At 55.1% G+C, this 20,378-nt stretch overlaps 4 protein-coding genes across 12 annotated transcripts in view; 3 read left to right on the top strand and 1 right to left on the bottom strand.

Moving 5' to 3' along the window:
- The window catches only part of KATNAL2 (katanin catalytic subunit A1 like 2), a 409,798-nt gene that overhangs the window by 217,089 nt on the left and 172,331 nt on the right, over positions 1–20,378 (bottom strand). The gene's annotated exons all lie outside the window — the stretch shown is intronic.
- LOC129137897 (elongin-A3) lies at positions 3,776–5,413 on the top strand. Its single transcript, XM_054672199.2, has one exon. The coding sequence runs from the start codon at positions 3,776–3,778 to the stop codon at positions 5,411–5,413; it is 1,638 nt and encodes a 545-aa protein (XP_054528174.1).
- Positions 9,681–11,318, top strand: LOC134808604 (elongin-A3). The gene has a single exon (XM_063795635.1). The coding sequence runs from the start codon at positions 9,681–9,683 to the stop codon at positions 11,316–11,318; it is 1,638 nt and encodes a 545-aa protein (XP_063651705.1).
- On the top strand, positions 15,582–17,219 carry LOC129137896 (elongin-A3). Its single transcript, XM_054672198.2, has one exon. The coding sequence runs from the start codon at positions 15,582–15,584 to the stop codon at positions 17,217–17,219; it is 1,638 nt and encodes a 545-aa protein (XP_054528173.1).

Genomic DNA, 20,378 nt, shown 5'->3' with positions numbered 1-20,378 from the left:
TCCTGTAATCGTCAGCCATCCTCCTCTGGGAGGCCGAGGAAAGCAGATCGCTGCAGCCCAGGAGGTGGAGAACAGGCTGGGCCAAACGGAGAAACCCCGTCTCCACAAAAGATACCAAAATGAGCCCGGCGTGGTGGCACGGCCCCTGTGGTCCCAGCTTCTTAGAGGGCTGAGGTGGCAGGATCGCCTGAGCTGGGCAAGCGGAGGCTGCAGTGACCCTTCCTCATTCCACTGCACTCCAGCCGGGGTGACACAAGCGGAGCACATCTCAAAGAAACCTGCTGTTTATTTGAAGAGAGGAACTCTTGGATTTCATACATAAATGCTAACAACTGTTACGTTCCTTAAGTCAAACTACTTTTACTAAGCACCGCAAAGAATCAATCCCAATCTTTTCACCCAGAACCCCTGTGAAAGAATGGCGACACCTTAATCAGCTTCTTTAGGTTCTCCATCAGGAAGTCTAAACCTGCCAATCAGAGTTTCTAATTACCGTGAGATGACCGGGTTAACTACCCTGAGTTCACCTCCTACGAGCTCCTGCAAGCTTTGGTGAAAGTTTGCATTCTAACTCAGGGCATTTGTTGGCTTCACGCGGGCTGCTAATGACAGGTCCGTGTGCCAGATACGACACACACACATACACACAAAGAAAGACACACGCACACACACGCACGCACGCATAAGCACGCACACGCACGCGCACACACACACACACACACACACACCATTAAGTAAACTTGGTTCTTAGGCGTTACCGACAGTGAGGGGTAGAGAGAGAAATAGAAAGACCTAAGCCACAAGGCAAAACCCAGCAAGGGCAGCAGAAGAGATCAAAGTCCTGTGCCCTTGGCTGTCAGCAGAGTGGGTGCTGGGAAGCTTCTGGAAGCAGGCACCTGAGTGGATGCCGGTGCACGTGAAAAGAGGCCTTCAAGCCTGAAGAACACGTAAGGAGCCAGAACAGGGTGCCACAGAGATACTACCCTTAAGGAAGACAGAAAAGCATTCGTTCCGGGGAAGGGGACATAATCCAATCAAGCGACCCTGTGAAACTCAGACATGTCCGGGCACGGTGACTCACGCCTCTATTCCCATCGCTTTGGGAGGTGGAGGCCGGCGGACCCCCTGAGGTGCGGAGTTGCAGACCAGCCTGACCAGCATGAGGAAATCCGGTCTCTTCTAAAAAGACGAAACTCGGTTGGGCTTGCTGGCGAGCGCCTGTAATCCCAGCTACTCAGGGGGCTGAGACAGGAGAATCGCTTGAACCCGGGAGGCCGAGTTTGCAGTGAGCCCAGATCCCACCATTGCACTCCAGCCTGGACATCAAAAGCCAAACTCCGTCTCAAATTAAAAACACAAAACCTCAGAAAAGCTTCCCCAGCAAGGGCCAGAGACAACGCCGGTCTCTATTTCTTGACAGCAATTCAAGAGAGAATCTCGGGTGGCTTGCAAAACTCACAAGAGAGCAGAATATCCTCCCCAAGGCAGAGAAGCCACACGCTCTTACTGGAGGTGGAGTAGCCACCGATCACGGTGCAGCCCCTCCCCACTCCCAGCCAGAAACCCCAGCCCCTCGGAACCAAATCCACTGGCAACAACCTTTCTTCCTGGAAAACGTTTCCCCTGCCAAAATGCAAAACAAACATGATACAAGCAAACGCAACTCAAAACACAAACACAAGGAAACAATCCGAGCAAGCTCTAGCCCCTCATAGCTCATCGATGCCCCCACTGGCATGCTACTGAAAACAGCGGCTGCACCCATTAAACTCATTCATTACTGGAGAACGAGACAAACCTTAGCAGATCCCTGCTCCCACAGCGACAATCCCGCTCGAAAACACAGAAAGGAAACAACCCCCGCACAAAATATAAATCTACCCCAGATAGAATTCAGCATCAACCTAAGGATCCTGCTGTAACATTACTACACTGACCCAGGACAGCTCAATTCTCTTCCCACCTGTTTACAAGATAAACCTCATTCAGGGAGCTCTGGAAGCATCGCCAGTATTGCACTACGATCCTCTTCGTGAGGCAGCTGGAAGTCTGGAAACACAGCAAATTTATTTATTTCTCTACACAACACGGAGGGTAATTCTCAGAAAAGGCTTAACACCCGCATCCCCATTCCCCGATTCTCAGGCTATAACGATTATCTTTCTGCGGAAGAAACACACACACACACACACACACACACACACTGAGAGAGAGAGAGAGAGAAAGTCACGTGAGAATGTAAACATTAAGCGAAATCGCCGCTGACAGCAGAAACAATAGCCGACACCATAGACACTTCAAATGGTTCTGTTTTCCTCATTTGGACTGACAGGTGAGAGTGGAACTCGGCTGCCCAAACCGTGGCACCAATATCAGCTGCAGGCCAGAGCAAGCCTTTCCGAGGAGATTTTAAACAACCGGTGGGAGCAAGATCCTGAAGCATTTCTTCCAAGATTGGTCACAGGAGATGAAACCTGGCTCTACCGGCAGGATCCTGAAGACCAAGCACGAAGCCATGGCTACCAAGAGGTGGCAGTGCTCCAGTCGAAGCTGCAGAGGAGCAGTCAAGAGCAGAGGTCATGGCCACCGTTGCGGGGGGGGGGGAGGGGGGATGCTAGAGGGATTCTGCTGGTTGACTTTCTGCAGGGCCAAACCCTGATCACATCTGCTCGCTAGCAGAGCGTTTTCAGAAAGTTAGCCAAAGCTGGAGCGAAGAAGGTCCCCACCAGAGAGTTCTTCTCCACCACGACAGTGTTCCTGATCATGCCTTTCTTCGAACAAGGGCAGCTGGGCAAGACTTGCCATGGGAAACCGTGAGGCGTCCACCTCACAGTCCTGATTTGGCGCCTGCTGACTTCTCTTTGTTTCCTTGTCTTGGAAAACCTGTAAGGGGCACCCAGTTTTCTTCAGTTAACAATGGAAAAGAGATTGCATGGAAATAGTTAAATTCCCAGGACCCTGGGGGCTTTAGGGATGGGCTAGACGGCGGGGAAAAGACACCGCTTCCAGAAGGGTCTTGATGTTCATGGAGCCGAGGTTGAGGAGTAAAATACGCCTTTTTCCTCTTTCTCCCTTAATCCCACTTTTCTACCAATGTTTCCAAGTCCCCTCACACAACGTCAATCCCAGGTAAAGAGCTGTCATCCTCTGTTGGTTCCTCTTCCTACGATTCTGTCTTGCGGTGTTGTTATTTTCGCTTTTACTCCCAAGAAGATACTCTCTCTGTCTTTTGGAATCCACAGATGTGGAAGCTGGGAACATGGAGGGCCAACGGTAGAACTCAGTGGGGTGTGTCCAGGCTGCAATTAACCTAATGAACCTGCGGGGCACAGCAGTCCACCAGGCGTGGACCGTCCCGATTGGCTGCATTGGGCTGAAGGAATGAATTCCTATCGGGGCGGGGCAGCCCAGGGGCCCAGGGGGTCAGGTCTTGAGCCCTGGGTGGGCCCGGGGCTGGCTATATAAGGCCGGGCTCTGGCAGCGGAGCTTCACTCCGCCTTGGACGGCGCACCGCACAGGTCACTCCAGGCTGCGGCTGCACATCCCGAGGAACAGAAGCGGGCCTGCTCAGCTGTCTGCAAGGACCGGCGTTCCAGACCAAGTGGCCCGCTGCTCCGAGGACCCAGCTCGCTCCAGGCTGTGACTCCACATCCCGAGGTCGCTGCCTGGCGACCGGGCAGCGAGGACCGGCCACCCCAGACTGCCTGTGCCGCCGCCCCGAGCTCGGACAGAGCCGCGACCGTGAGGACAGCGACGCCTGCACAGCTCTGGCGAGATGGCGGCAGGGTCCACTACGCTGCCCGCAGTGGAGAAGCTGCAGGTGCGTCTGGCCACTAAGACGGACCCGAAAAAGCTAGAGAAATATTTGCAGAAACTCTCCGCCTTGCCCATGACGGCAGACATCCTGGCGGAGACTGGAATCAGAAAGACGGTGAAGCGCCTGCGGAAGCACCAGCACGTGGGCGACTTTGCCAGAGACTTGGCGGCCCGGTGGAAGAAGCTGGTGCTCGTGGACCGAAACCCCGGGCCTGACCCACAGGACCCTGAGGAGAGCGCTTCCCGACAGCGCTTCGGGGAGGCTCTTCAGGACCGGGGAAAGGCCTGGGGCTTCCCAGAAAACGCGACGGCCCCCAGGAGCCCATCTCACAGCCCTGAGCACAGACGGACAGCACGCACAACACCTCCGGGGCAACAGAGACCTCACCCGAGGTCTCCCAGTCGCGAGCCCAGAGCCGAGAGAAAGCGCCCCAGAATGGCCCCAGCTGATTCCGGCCCCCATCGGGACCCTCCAACGCGCACCGCTCCCCTCCCGATGCCCGAGGGCCCTGAGCCCGCTGTGCCCGGGGAGCAACCCGGGAGAGGCCACGCTCACGCCGCTCAGGGTGGGCCTCTGCTGGGTCAAGGCTGCCAGGGCCAACCCCAGGGGGAAGCGGTGGGGAGCCACAGCAAGGGGCACAAATCGTCCCGAGGGGCTTCGGCTCAGAAATCGCCTCCTGTCCAGGAAAGCCAGTCAGAGAGGCTGCAGGCGGCCGGCGCCGATTCCGCCGGGCCGAAAACGGTGCCCAGCCATGTCTTCTCAGAGCTCTGGGACCCCTCAGAGGCCTGGATGCAGGCCAACTACGATCTGCTGTCCGCTTTTGAGGCCATGACCTCCCAGGCAAACCCAGAAGCACTCTCCGCGCCAACGCTCCAGGAGGAAGCTGCTTTCCCTGGACGCAGAGTGAACGCTAAGATGCCGGTGTACTCGGGCTCCAGGCCTGCCTGCCAGCTCCAGGTGCCGACGCTGCGCCAGCAGTGCCTCCGGGTGCCTAGGAACAATCCGGACGCCCTCGGCGACGTGGAAGGGGTCCCCTACTCGGTTCTTGAACCCGTTCTGGAAGGGTGGACGCCCGATCAGCTCTACCGCACAGAGAAAGACAATCCCGCACTCGCTCGAGAGACAGATGAATTATGGAGGATTCATTGTCTCCGGGACTTCAAGGAAGAAAAGCCACAGGAGCACGAGTCTTGGCGGGAGCTGTACCTGCGGCTTCGGGACGCCCGAGAGCAGCGGCTGCGAGTAGTGACCACGAAAATCCGATCCGCACGTGAAAACAAACCCAGCGGCCGACAGACAAAGATGATCTGTTTCAACTCTGTGGCCAAGACGCCTTATGATGCTTCCAGGAGGCAAGAGGAGTCTGCAGGAGCCGCTGACCCCCGAAATGGAGACATCGAGCCAGCCCCCAAGCCCGCAGGAAGCAGCCAGGCTCCCTCCGGCCTCGGGGACGGCGACGGCGGCAGCATTAGCGGCGGCAGCAGCAATCAGCACGCGGCGCCCGCGGACAAAACCCGAAAACAGGCTGCCAAGAAAGTGGCCCCGCTGATGGCCAAGGCAATTCGAGACTACAAGGGAAGATTCTCCCGACGATAAACTCAGGACTTGCCTTACACATAAAATCTGGGGGGAGGAGGGCCAATGCAAAGTCAATGCGGGCTGGGGAACGAAACTTCCGACGGACACCAGAACCCTTGGCTTGGTGCAAAGTTCAGCCTCCCAATCCTGCAGGTGTCAAGTGCTGGCCCTGCGATTTTTGCCTCCCACACCCAGCCACTGCCTCCCTGCTTGGAGGACACCTCAGAATTCAGAAGATTTTATGAACGCATTCGGATCAATTCCGCTTTGGTGGTTCACTGATCTCGTCTTTTAAATAACGCCCTAGTTGCAATCACAAATCAGGTACAAGCTGTGAGATTCCCTTTCGTCTTTTTTCCTTTCTTTTGAAATCATCCAGTACATAAGGAAGGACTTCTTAGACACAAACTCTCAATCCATCAGTTGACACTGATAACTCCGACTACGCAAAATGATTTCTTGCTGTTGGTGTTTTCTTTTAGAGAAAAGGCCGGGCGTGATCCTGTAATCGTCAGCCATCCTCCTCTGGGAGGCCGAGGAAAGCAGATCGCTGCAGCCCAGGAGGTGGAGAACAGGCTGGGCCAAACGGAGAAACCCCGTCTCCACAAAAGATACCAAAATGAGCCCGGCGTGGTGGCACGGCCCCTGTGGTCCCAGCTTCTTAGAGGGCTGAGGTGGCAGGATCGCCTGAGCTGGGCAAGCGGAGGCTGCAGTGACCCTTCCTCATTCCACTGCACTCCAGCCGGGGCGACACAAGCGGAGCACATCTCAAAGAAACCTGCTGTTTATTTGAAGAGAGGAACTCTTGGATTTCATACATAAATGCTAACAACTGTTACGTTCCTTAAGTCAAACTACTTTTACTAAGCACCGCAAAGAATCAATCCCAATCTTTTCACCCAGAACCCCTGTGAAAGAATGGCGACACCTTAATCAGCTTCTTTAGGTTCTCCATCAGGAAGTCTAAACCTGCCAATCAGAGTTTCTAATTACCGTGAGATGACCGGGTTAACTACCCTGAGTTCACCTCCTACGAGCTCCTGCAAGCTTTGGTGAAAGTTTGCATTCTAACTCAGGGCATTTGTTGGCTTCACGCGGGCTGCTAATGACAGGTCCGTGTGCCAGATACGACACACACACATACACACAAAGAAAGACACACGCACACACACGCACGCACGCATAAGCACGCACGCATAAGCACGCACACGCACGCGCACACACACACACACACCATTAAGTAAACTTGGTTCTTAGGCGTTACTGACAGTGAGGGGTAGAGAGAGAAATAGAAAGACCTAAGCCGCAAGGCAAAACCCAGCAAGGGCAGCAGAAGAGATCAAAGTCCTGTGCCCTTGGCTGTCAGCAGAGTGGGTGCTGGGAAGCTTCTGGAAGCAGGCACCTGAGTGGATGCCGGTGCACGTGGAAAGAGGCCTTCAAGCCTGAAGAACACGTAAGGAGCCAGAACAGGGTGCCACAGAGATACTACCCTTAAGGAAGACAGAAAAGCATTCGTTCCGGGGAAGGGGACATAATCCAATCAAGCGACCCTGTGAAACTCAGACATGTCCGGGCACGGTGACTCACGCCTGGAGGTGGAGGCCGGCGGACCCCCTGAGGTGTGGAGTTGCAGACCAGCCTGACCAGCATGAGGAAATCCGGTCTCTTCTAAAAAGACGAAACTCGGTTGGGCTTGCTGGCGAGCGCCTGTAATCCCAGCTACTCAGGGGGCTGAGACAGGAGAATCGCTTGAACCCGGGAGGCCGAGTTTGCAGTGAGCCCAGATCCCACCATTGCACTCCAGCCTGGACATCAAAAGCCAAACTCCGTCTCAAATTAAAAACACAAAACCTCAGAAAAGCTTCCCCAGCAAGGGCCAGAGACAACGCCGGTCTCTATTTCTTGACAGCAATTCAAGAGAGAATCTCGGGTGGCTTGCAAAACTCACAAGAGAGCAGAATATCCTCCCCAAGGCAGAGAAGCCACACGCTCTTACTGGAGGTGGAGTAGCCACCGATCACGGTGCAGCCCCTCCCCACTCCCAGCCAGAAACCCCAGCCCCTCGGAACCAAATCCACTGGCAACAACCTTTCTTCCTGGAAAACGTTTCCCCTGCCAAAATGCAAAACAAACATGATACAAGCAAACGCAACTCAAAACACAAACACAAGGAAACAATCCGAGCAAGCTCTAGCCCCTCATAGCTCATCGATGCCCCCACTGGCATGCTACTGAAAACAGCGGCTGCACCCATTAAACTCATTCATTACTGGAGAACGAGACAAACCTTAGCAGATCCCTGCTCCCACAGCGACAATCCCGCTCGAAAACACAGAAAGGAAACAACCCCCGCACAAAATATAAATCTACCCCAGATAGAATTCAGCATCAACCTAAGGATCCTGCTGTAACATTACTACACTGACCCAGGACAGCTCAATTCTCTTCCCACCTGTTTACAAGATAAACCTCATTCAGGGAGCTCTGGAAGCATCGCCAGTATTGCACTACGATCCTCTTCGTGAGGCAGCTGGAAGTCTGGAAACACAGCAAATTTATTTATTTCTCTACACAACACGGAGGGTAATTCTCAGAAAAGGCTTAACACCCGAATCCCCATTCCCCGATTCTCAGGCTATAACGATTATCTTTCTGCGGAAGAAACACACACACACACACACACACACACACACACACACACACACACTGAGAGAGAGAGAGAGAGAGAGAGAGAAAGTCACGTGAGAATGTAAACATTAAGCGAAATCGCCGCTGACAGCAGAAACAATAGCCGACACCATAGACACTTCAAATGGTTCTGTTTTCCTCATTTGGACTGACAGGTGAGAGTGGAACTCGGCTGCCCAAACCGTGGCACCAATATCAGCTGCAGGCCAGAGCAAGCCTTTCCGAGGAGATTTTAAACAACCGGTGGGAGCAAGATCCTGAAGCATTTCTTCCAAGATTGGTCACAGGAGATGAAACCTGGCTCTACCGGCAGGATCCTGAAGACCAAGCACGAAGCCATGGCTACCAAGAGGTGGCAGTGCTCCAGTCGAAGCTGCAGAGGAGCAGTCAAGAGCAGAGGTCATGGCCACCGTTGCGGGGGGGGGGAGGGGGGATGCTAGAGGGATTCTGCTGGTTGACTTTCTGCAGGGCCAAACCCTGATCACATCTGCTCGCTAGCAGAGCGTTTTCAGAAAGTTAGCCAAAGCTGGAGCGAAGAAGGTCCCCACCAGAGAGTTCTTCTCCACCACGACAGTGTTCCTGATCATGCCTTTCTTCGAACAAGGGCAGCTGGGCAAGACTTGCCATGGGAAACCGTGAGGCGTCCACCTCACAGTCCTGATTTGGCGCCTGCTGACTTCTCTTTGTTTCCTTGTCTTGGAAAACCTGTAAGGGGCACCCAGTTTTCTTCAGTTAACAATGGAAAAGAGATTGCATGGAAATAGTTAAATTCCCAGGACCCTGGGGGCTTTAGGGATGGGCTAGACGGCGGGGAAAAGACACCGCTTCCAGAAGGGTCTTGATGTTCATGGAGCCGAGGTTGAGGAGTAAAATACGCCTTTTTCCTCTTTCTCCCTTAATCCCACTTTTCTACCAATGTTTCCAAGTCCCCTCACACAACGTCAATCCCAGGTAAAGAGCTGTCATCCTCTGTTGGTTCCTCTTCCTACGATTCTGTCTTGCGGTGTTGTTATTTTCGCTTTTACTCCCAAGAAGATACTCTCTCTGTCTTTTGGAATCCACAGATGTGGAAGCTGGGAACATGGAGGGCCAACGGTAGAACTCAGTGGGGTGTGTCCAGGCTGCAATTAACCTAATGAACCTGCGGGGCACAGCAGTCCACCAGGCGTGGACCGTCCCGATTGGCTGCATTGGGCTGAAGGAATGAATTCCTATCGGGGCGGGGCAGCCCAGGGGCCCAGGGGGTCAGGTCTTGAGCCCTGGGTGGGCCCGGGGCTGGCTATATAAGGCCGGGCTCTGGCAGCGGAGCTTCACTCCGCCTTGGACGGCGCACCGCACAGGTCACTCCAGGCTGCGGCTGCACATCCCGAGGAACAGAAGCGGGCCTGCTCAGCTGTCTGCAAGGACCGGCGTTCCAGACCAAGTGGCCCGCTGCTCCGAGGACCCAGCTCGCTCCAGGCTGTGACTCCACATCCCGAGGTCGCTGCCTGGCGACCGGGCAGCGAGGACCGGCCACCCCAGACTGCCTGTGCCGCCGCCCCGAGCTCGGACAGAGCCGCGACCGTGAGGACAGCGACGCCTGCACAGCTCTGGCGAGATGGCGGCAGGGTCCACTACGCTGCCCGCAGTGGAGAAGCTGCAGGTGCGTCTGGCCACTAAGACGGACCCGAAAAAGCTAGAGAAATATTTGCAGAAACTCTCCGCCTTGCCCATGACGGCAGACATCCTGGCGGAGACTGGAATCAGAAAGACGGTGAAGCGCCTGCGGAAGCACCAGCACGTGGGCGACTTTGCCAGAGACTTGGCGGCCCGGTGGAAGAAGCTGGTGCTCGTGGACCGAAACCCCGGGCCTGACCCACAGGACCCTGAGGAGAGCGCTTCCCGACAGCGCTTCGGGGAGGCTCTTCAGGACCGGGGAAAGGCCTGGGGCTTCCCAGAAAACGCGACGGCCCCCAGGAGCCCATCTCACAGCCCTGAGCACAGACGGACAGCACGCACAACACCTCCGGGGCAACAGAGACCTCACCCGAGGTCTCCCAGTCGCGAGCCCAGAGCCGAGAGAAAGCGCCCCAGAATGGCCCCAGCTGATTCCGGCCCCCATCGGGACCCTCCAACGCGCACCGCTCCCCTCCCGATGCCCGAGGGCCCTGAGCCCGCTGTGCCCGGGGAGCAACCCGGGAGAGGCCACGCTCACGCCGCTCAGGGTGGGCCTCTGCTGGGTCAAGGCTGCCAGGGCCAACCCCAGGGGGAAGCGGTGGGGAGCCACAGCAAGGGGCACAAATCGTCCCGAGGGGCTTCGGCTCAGAAATCGCCTCCTGTCCAGGAAAGCCAGTCAGAGAGGCTGCAGGCGGCCGGCGCCGATTCCGCCGGGCCGAAAACGGTGCCCAGCCATGTCTTCTCAGAGCTCTGGGACCCCTCAGAGGCCTGGATGCAGGCCAACTACGATCTGCTGTCCGCTTTTGAGGCCATGACCTCCCAGGCAAACCCAGAAGCACTCTCCGCGCCAACGCTCCAGGAGGAAGCTGCTTTCCCTGGACGCAGAGTGAACGCTAAGATGCCGGTGTACTCGGGCTCCAGGCCTGCCTGCCAGCTCCAGGTGCCGACGCTGCGCCAGCAGTGCCTCCGGGTGCCTAGGAACAATCCGGACGCCCTCGGCGACGTGGAAGGGGTCCCCTACTCGGTTCTTGAACCCGTTCTGGAAGGGTGGACGCCCGATCAGCTCTACCGCACAGAGAAAGACAATCCCGCACTCGCTCGAGAGACAGATGAATTATGGAGGATTCATTGTCTCCGGGACTTCAAGGAAGAAAAGCCACAGGAGCACGAGTCTTGGCGGGAGCTGTACCTGCGGCTTCGGGACGCCCGAGAGCAGCGGCTGCGAGTAGTGACCACGAAAATCCGATCCGCACGTGAAAACAAACCCAGCGGCCGACAGACAAAGATGATCTGTTTCAACTCTGTGGCCAAGACGCCTTATGATGCTTCCAGGAGGCAAGAGGAGTCTGCAGGAGCCGCTGACCCCCGAAATGGAGACATCGAGCCAGCCCCCAAGCCCGCAGGAAGCAGCCAGGCTCCCTCCGGCCTCGGGGACGGCGACGGCGGCAGCATTAGCGGCGGCAGCAGCAATCAGCACGCGGCGCCCGCGGACAAAACCCGAAAACAGGCTGCCAAGAAAGTGGCCCCGCTGATGGCCAAGGCAATTCGAGACTACAAGGGAAGATTCTCCCGACGATAAACTCAGGACTTGCCTTACACATAAAATCTGGGGGGAGGAGGGCCAATGCAAAGTCAATGCGGGCTGGGGAACGAAACTTCCGACGGACACCAGAACCCTTGGCTTGGTGCAAAGTTCAGCCTCCCAATCCTGCAGGTGTCAAGTGCTGGCCCTGCGATTTTTGCCTCCCACACCCAGCCACTGCCTCCCTGCTTGGAGGACACCTCAGAATTCAGAAGATTTTATGAACGCATTCGGATCAATTCCGCTTTGGTGGTTCACTGATCTCGTCTTTTAAATAACGCCCTAGTTGCAATCACAAATCAGGTACAAGCTGTGAGATTCCCTTTCGTCTTTTTTCCTTTCTTTTGAAATCATCCAGTACATAAGGAAGGACTTCTTAGACACAAACTCTCAATCCATCAGTTGACACTGATAACTCCGACTACGCAAAATGATTTCTTGCTGTTGGTGTTTTCTTTTAGAGAAAAGGCCGGGCGTGATCCTGTAATCGTCAGCCATCCTCCTCTGGGAGGCCGAGGAAAGCAGATCGCTGCAGCCCAGGAGGTGGAGAACAGGCTGGGCCAAACGGAGAAACCCCGTCTCCACAAAAGATACCAAAATGAGCCCGGCGTGGTGGCACGGCCCCTGTGGTCCCAGCTTCTTAGAGGGCTGAGGTGGCAGGATCGCCTGAGCTGGGCAAGCGGAGGCTGCAGTGACCCTTCCTCATTCCACTGCACTCCAGCCGGGGCGACACAAGCGGAGCACATCTCAAAGAAACCTGCTGTTTATTTGAAGAGAGGAACTCTTGGATTTCATACATAAATGCTAACAACTGTTACGTTCCTTAAGTCAAACTACTTTTACTAAGCACCGCAAAGAATCAATCCCAATCTTTTCACCCAGAACCCCTGTGAAAGAATGGCGACACCTTAATCAGCTTCTTTAGGTTCTCCATCAGGAAGTCTAAACCTGCCAATCAGAGTTTCTAATTACCGTGAGATGACCGGGTTAACTACCCTGAGTTCACCTCCTACGAGCTCCTGCAAGCTTTGGTGAAAGTTTGCATTCTAACTCAGGGCATTTGTTGGCTTCACGCGGGCTGCTAATGACAGGTCCGTGTGCCAGATACGACACACACACATACACACAAAGAAAGACACACGCACACACACGCACGCACGCATAAGCACGCACACGCACGCGCACACACACACACACACACCATTAAGTAAACTTGGTTCTTAGGCGTTACCGACAGTGAGGGGTAGAGAGAGAAATAGAAAGACCTAAGCCACAAGGCAAAACCCAGCAAGGGCAGCAGAAGAGATCAAAGTCCTGTGCCCTTGGCTGTCAGCAGAGTGGGTGCTGGGAAGCTTCTGGAAGCAGGCACCTGAGTGGATGCCGGTGCACGTGAAAAGAGGCCTTCAAGCCTGAAGAACACGTAAGGAGCCAGAACAGGGTGCCACAGAGATACTACCCTTAAGGAAGACAGAAAAGCATTCGTTCCGGGGAAGGGGACATAATCCAATCAAGCGACCCTGTGAAACTCAGACATGTCCGGGCACGGTGACTCACGCCTCTATTCCCATCGCTTTGGGAGGTGGAGGCCGGCGGACCCCCTGAGGTGCGGAGTTGCAGACCAGCCTGACCAGCATGAGGAAATCCGGTCTCTTCTAAAAAGACGAAACTCGGTTGGGCTTGCTGGCGAGCGCCTGTAATCCCAGCTACTCAGGGGGCTGAGACAGGAGAATCGCTTGAACCCGGGAGGCCGAGTTTGCAGTGAGCCCAGATCCCACCATTGCACTCCAGCCTGGACATCAAAAGCCAAACTCCGTCTCAAATTAAAAACACAAAACCTCAGAAAAGCTTCCCCAGCAAGGGCCAGAGACAACGCCGGTCTCTATTTCTTGACAGCAATTCAAGAGAGAATCTCGGGTGGCTTGCAAAACTCACAAGAGAGCAGAATATCCTCCCCAAGGCAGAGAAGCCACACGCTCTTACTGGAGGTGGAGTAGCCACCGATCACGGTGCAGCCCCTCCCCACTCCCAGCCAGAAACCCCAGCCCCTCGGAACCAAATCCACTGGCAACAACCTTTCTTCCTGGAAAACGTTTCCCCTGCCAAAATGCAAAACAAACATGATACAAGCAAACGCAACTCAAAACACAAACACAAGGAAACAATCCGAGCAAGCTCTAGCCCCTCATAGCTCATCGATGCCCCCACTGGCATGCTACTGAAAACAGCGGCTGCACCCATTAAACTCATTCATTACTGGAGAACGAGACAAACCTTAGCAGATCCCTGCTCCCACAGCGACAATCCCGCTCGAAAACACAGAAAGGAAACAACCCCCGCACAAAATATAAATCTACCCCAGATAGAATTCAGCATCAACCTAAGGATCCTGCTGTAACATTACTACACTGACCCAGGACAGCTCAATTCTCTTCCCACCTGTTTACAAGATAAACCTCATTCAGGGAGCTCTGGAAGCATCGCCAGTATTGCACTACGATCCTCTTCGTGAGGCAGCTGGAAGTCTGGAAACACAGCAAATTTATTTATTTCTCTACACAACACGGAGGGTAATTCTCAGAAAAGGCTTAACACCCGAATCCCCATTCCCCGATTCTCAGGCTATAACGATTATCTTTCTGCGGAAGAAACACACACACACACACACAGACACACACACACACACACACTGAGAGAGAGAGAGAGAGAGAGAAAGTCACGTGAGAATGTAAACATTAAGCGAAATCGCCGCTGACAGCAGAAACAATAGCCGACACCATAGACACTTCAAATGGTTCTGTTTTCCTCATTTGGACTGACAGGTGAGAGTGGAACTCGGCTGCCCAAACCGTGGCACCAATATCAGCTGCAGGCCAGAGCAAGCCTTTCCGAGGAGATTTTAAACAACCGGTGGGAGCAAGATCCTGAAGCATTTCTTCCAAGATTGGTCACAGGAGATGAAACCTGGCTCTACCGGCAGGATCCTGAAGACCAAGCACGAAGCCATGGCTACCAAGAGGTGGCAGTGCTCCAGTCGAAGCTGCAGAGGAGCAGTCAAGAGCAGAGGTCATGGCCACCGTTGCGGGGGGGGGAGGGGGGATGCTAGAGGGATTCTGCTGGTTGACTTTCTGCAGGGCCAAACCCTGATCACATCTGCTCGCTAGCAGAGCGTTTTCAGAAAGTTAGCCAAAGCTGGAGCGAAGAAGGTCCCCACCAGAGAGTTCTTCTCCACCACGACAGTGTTCCTGATCATGCCTTTCTTCGAACAAGGGCAGCTGGGCAAGACTTGCCATGGGAAACCGTGAGGCGTCCACCTCACAGTCCTGATTTGGCGCCTGCTGACTTCTCTTTGTTTCCTTGTCTTGGAAAACCTGTAAGGGGCACCCAGTTTTCTTCAGTTAACAATGGAAAAGAGATTGCATGGAAATAGTTAAATTCCCAGGACCCTGGGGGCTTTAGGGATGGGCTAGACGGCGGGGAAAAGACACCGCTTCCAGAAGGGTCTTGATGTTCATGGAGCCGAGGTTGAGGAGTAAAATACGCCTTTTTCCTCTTTCTCCCTTAATCCCACTTTTCTACCAATGTTTCCAAGTCCCCTCACACAACGTCAATCCCAGGTAAAGAGCTGTCATCCTCTGTTGGTTCCTCTTCCTACGATTCTGTCTTGCGGTGTTGTTATTTTCGCTTTTACTCCCAAGAAGATACTCTCTCTGTCTTTTGGAATCCACAGATGTGGAAGCTGGGAACATGGAGGGCCAACGGTAGAACTCAGTGGGGTGTGTCCAGGCTGCAATTAACCTAATGAACCTGCGGGGCACAGCAGTCCACCAGGCGTGGACCGTCCCGATTGGCTGCATTGGGCTGAAGGAATGAATTCCTATCGGGGCGGGGCAGCCCAGGGGCCCAGGGGGTCAGGTCTTGAGCCCTGGGTGGGCCCGGGGCTGGCTATATAAGGCCGGGCTCTGGCAGCGGAGCTTCACTCCGCCTTGGACGGCGCACCGCACAGGTCACTCCAGGCTGCGGCTGCACATCCCGAGGAACAGAAGCGGGCCTGCTCAGCTGTCTGCAAGGACCGGCGTTCCAGACCAAGTGGCCCGCTGCTCCGAGGACCCAGCTCGCTCCAGGCTGTGACTCCACATCCCGAGGTCGCTGCCTGGCGACCGGGCAGCGAGGACCGGCCACCCCAGACTGCCTGTGCCGCCGCCCCGAGCTCGGACAGAGCCGCGACCGTGAGGACAGCGACGCCTGCACAGCTCTGGCGAGATGGCGGCAGGGTCCACTACGCTGCCCGCAGTGGAGAAGCTGCAGGTGCGTCTGGCCACTAAGACGGACCCGAAAAAGCTAGAGAAATATTTGCAGAAACTCTCCGCCTTGCCCATGACGGCAGACATCCTGGCGGAGACTGGAATCAGAAAGACGGTGAAGCGCCTGCGGAAGCACCAGCACGTGGGCGACTTTGCCAGAGACTTGGCGGCCCGGTGGAAGAAGCTGGTGCTCGTGGACCGAAACCCCGGGCCTGACCCACAGGACCCTGAGGAGAGCGCTTCCCGACAGCGCTTCGGGGAGGCTCTTCAGGACCGGGGAAAGGCCTGGGGCTTCCCAGAAAACGCGACGGCCCCCAGGAGCCCATCTCACAGCCCTGAGCACAGACGGACAGCACGCACAACACCTCCGGGGCAACAGAGACCTCACCCGAGGTCTCCCAGTCGCGAGCCCAGAGCCGAGAGAAAGCGCCCCAGAATGGCCCCAGCTGATTCCGGCCCCCATCGGGACCCTCCAACGCGCACCGCTCCCCTCCCGATGCCCGAGGGCCCTGAGCCCGCTGTGCCCGGGGAGCAACCCGGGAGAGGCCACGCTCACGCCGCTCAGGGTGGGCCTCTGCTGGGTCAAGGCTGCCAGGGCCAACCCCAGGGGGAAGCGGTGGGGAGCCACAGCAAGGGGCACAAATCGTCCCGAGGGGCTTCGGCTCAGAAATCGCCTCCTGTCCAGGAAAGCCAGTCAGAGAGGCTGCAGGCGGCCGGCGCCGATTCCGCCGGGCCGAAAACGGTGCCCAGCCATGTCTTCTCAGAGCTCTGGGACCCCTCAGAGGCCTGGATGCAGGCCAACTACGATCTGCTGTCCGCTTTTGAGGCCATGACCTCCCAGGCAAACCCAGAAGCACTCTCCGCGCCAACGCTCCAGGAGGAAGCTGCTTTCCCTGGACGCAGAGTGAACGCTAAGATGCCGGTGTACTCGGGCTCCAGGCCTGCCTGCCAGCTCCAGGTGCCGACGCTGCGCCAGCAGTGCCTCCGGGTGCCTAGGAACAATCCGGACGCCCTCGGCGACGTGGAAGGGGTCCCCTACTCGGTTCTTGAACCCGTTCTGGAAGGGTGGACGCCCGATCAGCTCTACCGCACAGAGAAAGACAATCCCGCACTCGCTCGAGAGACAGATGAATTATGGAGGATTCATTGTCTCCGGGACTTCAAGGAAGAAAAGCCACAGGAGCACGAGTCTTGGCGGGAGCTGTACCTGCGGCTTCGGGACGCCCGAGAGCAGCGGCTGCGAGTAGTGACCACGAAAATCCGATCCGCACGTGAAAACAAACCCAGCGGCCGACAGACAAAGATGATCTGTTTCAACTCTGTGGCCAAGACGCCTTATGATGCTTCCAGGAGGCAAGAGGAGTCTGCAGGAGCCGCTGACCCCCGAAATGGAGACATCGAGCCAGCCCCCAAGCCCGCAGGAAGCAGCCAGGCTCCCTCCGGCCTCGGGGACGGCGACGGCGGCAGCATTAGCGGCGGCAGCAGCAATCAGCACGCGGCGCCCGCGGACAAAACCCGAAAACAGGCTGCCAAGAAAGTGGCCCCGCTGATGGCCAAGGCAATTCGAGACTACAAGGGAAGATTCTCCCGACGATAAACTCAGGACTTGCCTTACACATAAAATCTGGGGGGAGGAGGGCCAATGCAAAGTCAATGCGGGCTGGGGAACGAAACTTCCGACGGACACCAGAACCCTTGGCTTGGTGCAAAGTTCAGCCTCCCAATCCTGCAGGTGTCAAGTGCTGGCCCTGCGATTTTTGCCTCCCACACCCAGCCACTGCCTCCCTGCTTGGAGGACACCTCAGAATTCAGAAGATTTTATGAACGCATTCGGATCAATTCCGCTTTGGTGGTTCACTGATCGTCTTTTAAATAACGCCCTAGTTGCAATCACAAATCAGGTACAAGCTGTGAGATTCCCTTTCGTCTTTTTTCCTTTCTTTTGAAATCATCCAGTACATAAGGAAGGACTTCTTAGACACAAACTCTCAATCCATCAGTTGACACTGATAACTCCGACTACGCAAAATGATTTCTTGCTGTTGGTGTTTTCTTTTAGAGAAAAGGCCGGGCATGATCCTGTAATCGTCAGCCATCCTCCTCTGGGAGGCCGAGGAAAGCAGATCGCTGCAGCCCAGGAGGTGGAGAACAGGCTGGGCCAAACGGAGAAACCCCGTCTCCACAAAAGATACCAAAATGAGCCCGGCGTGGTGGCACGGCCCCTGTGGTCCCAGCTTCTTAGAGGGCTGAGGTGGCAGGATCGCCTGAGCTGGGCAAGCGGAGGCTGCAGTGACCCTTCCTCATTCCACTGCACTCCAGCCGGGGCGACACAAGCGGAGCACATCTCAAAGAAACCTGCTGTTTATTTGAAGAGAGGAACTCTTGGATTTCATACATAAATGCTAACAACTGTTACGTTCCTTAAGTCAAACTACTTTTACTAAGCACCGCAAAGAATCAATCCCAATCTTTTCACCCAGAACCCCTGTGAAAGAATGGCGACACCTTAATCAGCTTCTTTAGGTTCTCCATCAGGAAGTCTAAACCTGCCAATCAGAGTTTCTAATTACCGTGAGATGACCGGGTTAACTACCCTGAGTTCACCTCCTACGAGCTCCTGCAAGCTTTGGTGAAAGTTTGCATTCTAACTCAGGGCATTTGTTGGCTTCACGCGGGCTGCTAATGACAGGTCCGTGTGCCAGATACGACACACACACATACACACAAAGAAAGACACACGCACACACACGCACGCACGCATAAGCACGCACGCATAAGCACGCACACGCACGCGCACACACACACACACACCATTAAGTAAACTTGGTTCTTAGGCGTTACTGACAGTGAGGGGTAGAGAGAGAAATAGAAAGACCTAAGCCGCAAGGCAAAACCCAGCAAGGGCAGCAGAAGAGATCAAAGTCCTGTGCCCTTGGCTGTCAGCAGAGTGGGTGCTGGGAAGCTTCTGGAAGCAGGCACCTGAGTGGATGCCGGTGCACGTGAAAAGAGGCCTTCAAGCCTGAAGAACACGTAAGGAGCCAGAACAGGGTGCCACAGAGATACTACCCTTAAGGAAGACAGAAAAGCATTCGTTCCGGGGAAGGGGACATAATCCAATCAAGCGACCCTGTGAAACTCAGACATGTCCGGGCACGGTGACTCACGCCTGGAGGTGGAGGCCGGCGGACCCCCTGAGGTGTGGAGTTGCAGACCAGCCTGACCAGCATGAGGAAATCCGGTCTCTTCTAAAAAGACGAAACTCGGTTGGGCTTGCTGGCGAGCGCCTGTAATCCCAGCTACTCAGGGGGCTGAGACAGGAGAATCGCTTGAACCCGGGAGGCCGAGTTTGCAGTGAGCCCAGATCCCACCATTGCACTCCAGCCTGGACATCAAAAGCCAAACTCCGTCTCAAATTAAAAACACAAAACCTCAGAAAAGCTTCCCCAGCAAGGGCCAGAGACAACGCCGGTCTCTATTTCTTGACAGCAATTCAAGAGAGAATCTCGGGTGGCTTGCAAAACTCACAAGAGAGCAGAATATCCTCCCCAAGGCAGAGAAGCCACACGCTCTTACTGGAGGTGGAGTAGCCACCGATCACGGTGCAGCCCCTCCCCACTCCCAGCCAGAAACCCCAGCCCCTCGGAACCAAATCCACTGGCAACAACCTTTCTTCCTGGAAAACGTTTCCCCTGCCAAAATGCAAAACAAACATGATACAAGCAAACGCAACTCAAAACACAAACACAAGGAAACAATCCGAGCAAGCTCTAGCCCCTCATAGCTCATCGATGCCCCCACTGGCATGCTACTGAAAACAGCGGCTGCACCCATTAAACTCATTCATTACTGGAGAACGAGACAAACCTTAGCAGATCCCTGCTCCCACAGCGACAATCCCGCTCGAAAACACAGAAAGGAAACAACCCCCGCACAAAATATAAATCTACCCCAGATAGAATTCAGCATCAACCTAAGGATCCTGCTGTAACATTACTACACTGACCCAGGACAGCTCAATTCTCTTCCCACCTGTTTACAAGATAAACCTCATTCAGGGAGCTCTGGAAGCATCGCCAGTATTGCACTACGATCCTCTTCGTGAGGCAGCTGGAAGTCTGGAAACACAGCAAATTTATTTATTTCTCTACACAACACGGAGGGTAATTCTCAGAAAAGGCTTAACACCCGAATCCCCATTCCCCGATTCTCAGGCTATAACGATTATCTTTCTGCGGAAGAAACACACACACACACACACACACACACACACACACACACACTGAGAGAGAGAGAGAGAGAGAGAAAGTCACGTGAGAATGTAAACATTAAGCGAAATCGCCGCTGACAGCAGAAACAATAGCCGACACCATAGACACTTCAAATGGTTCTGTTTTCCTCATTTGGACTGACAGGTGAGAGTGGAACTCGGCTGCCCAAACCGTGGCACCAATATCAGCTGCAGGCCAGAGCAAGCCTTTCCGAGGAGATTTTAAACAACCGGTGGGAGCAAGATCCTGAAGCATTTCTTCCAAGATTGGTCACAGGAGATGAAACCTGGCTCTACCGGCAGGATCCTGAAGACCAAGCACGAAGCCATGGCTACCAAGAGGTGGCAGTGCTCCAGTCGAAGCTGCAGAGGAGCAGTCAAGAGCAGAGGTCATGGCCACCGTTGCGGGGGGGGAGGGGGGATGCTAGAGGGATTCTGCTGGTTGACTTTCTGCAGGGCCAAACCCTGATCACATCTGCTCGCTAGCAG

The sequence above is a fragment of the Pan troglodytes genome, chromosome 17, assembly GCF_028858775.2.
Source record: "Pan troglodytes isolate AG18354 chromosome 17, NHGRI_mPanTro3-v2.0_pri, whole genome shotgun sequence".
Taxonomy (NCBI): Eukaryota; Metazoa; Chordata; class Mammalia; order Primates; family Hominidae; genus Pan; species Pan troglodytes.
This window is presented reverse-complemented; position numbering and strand designations above follow the sequence as displayed.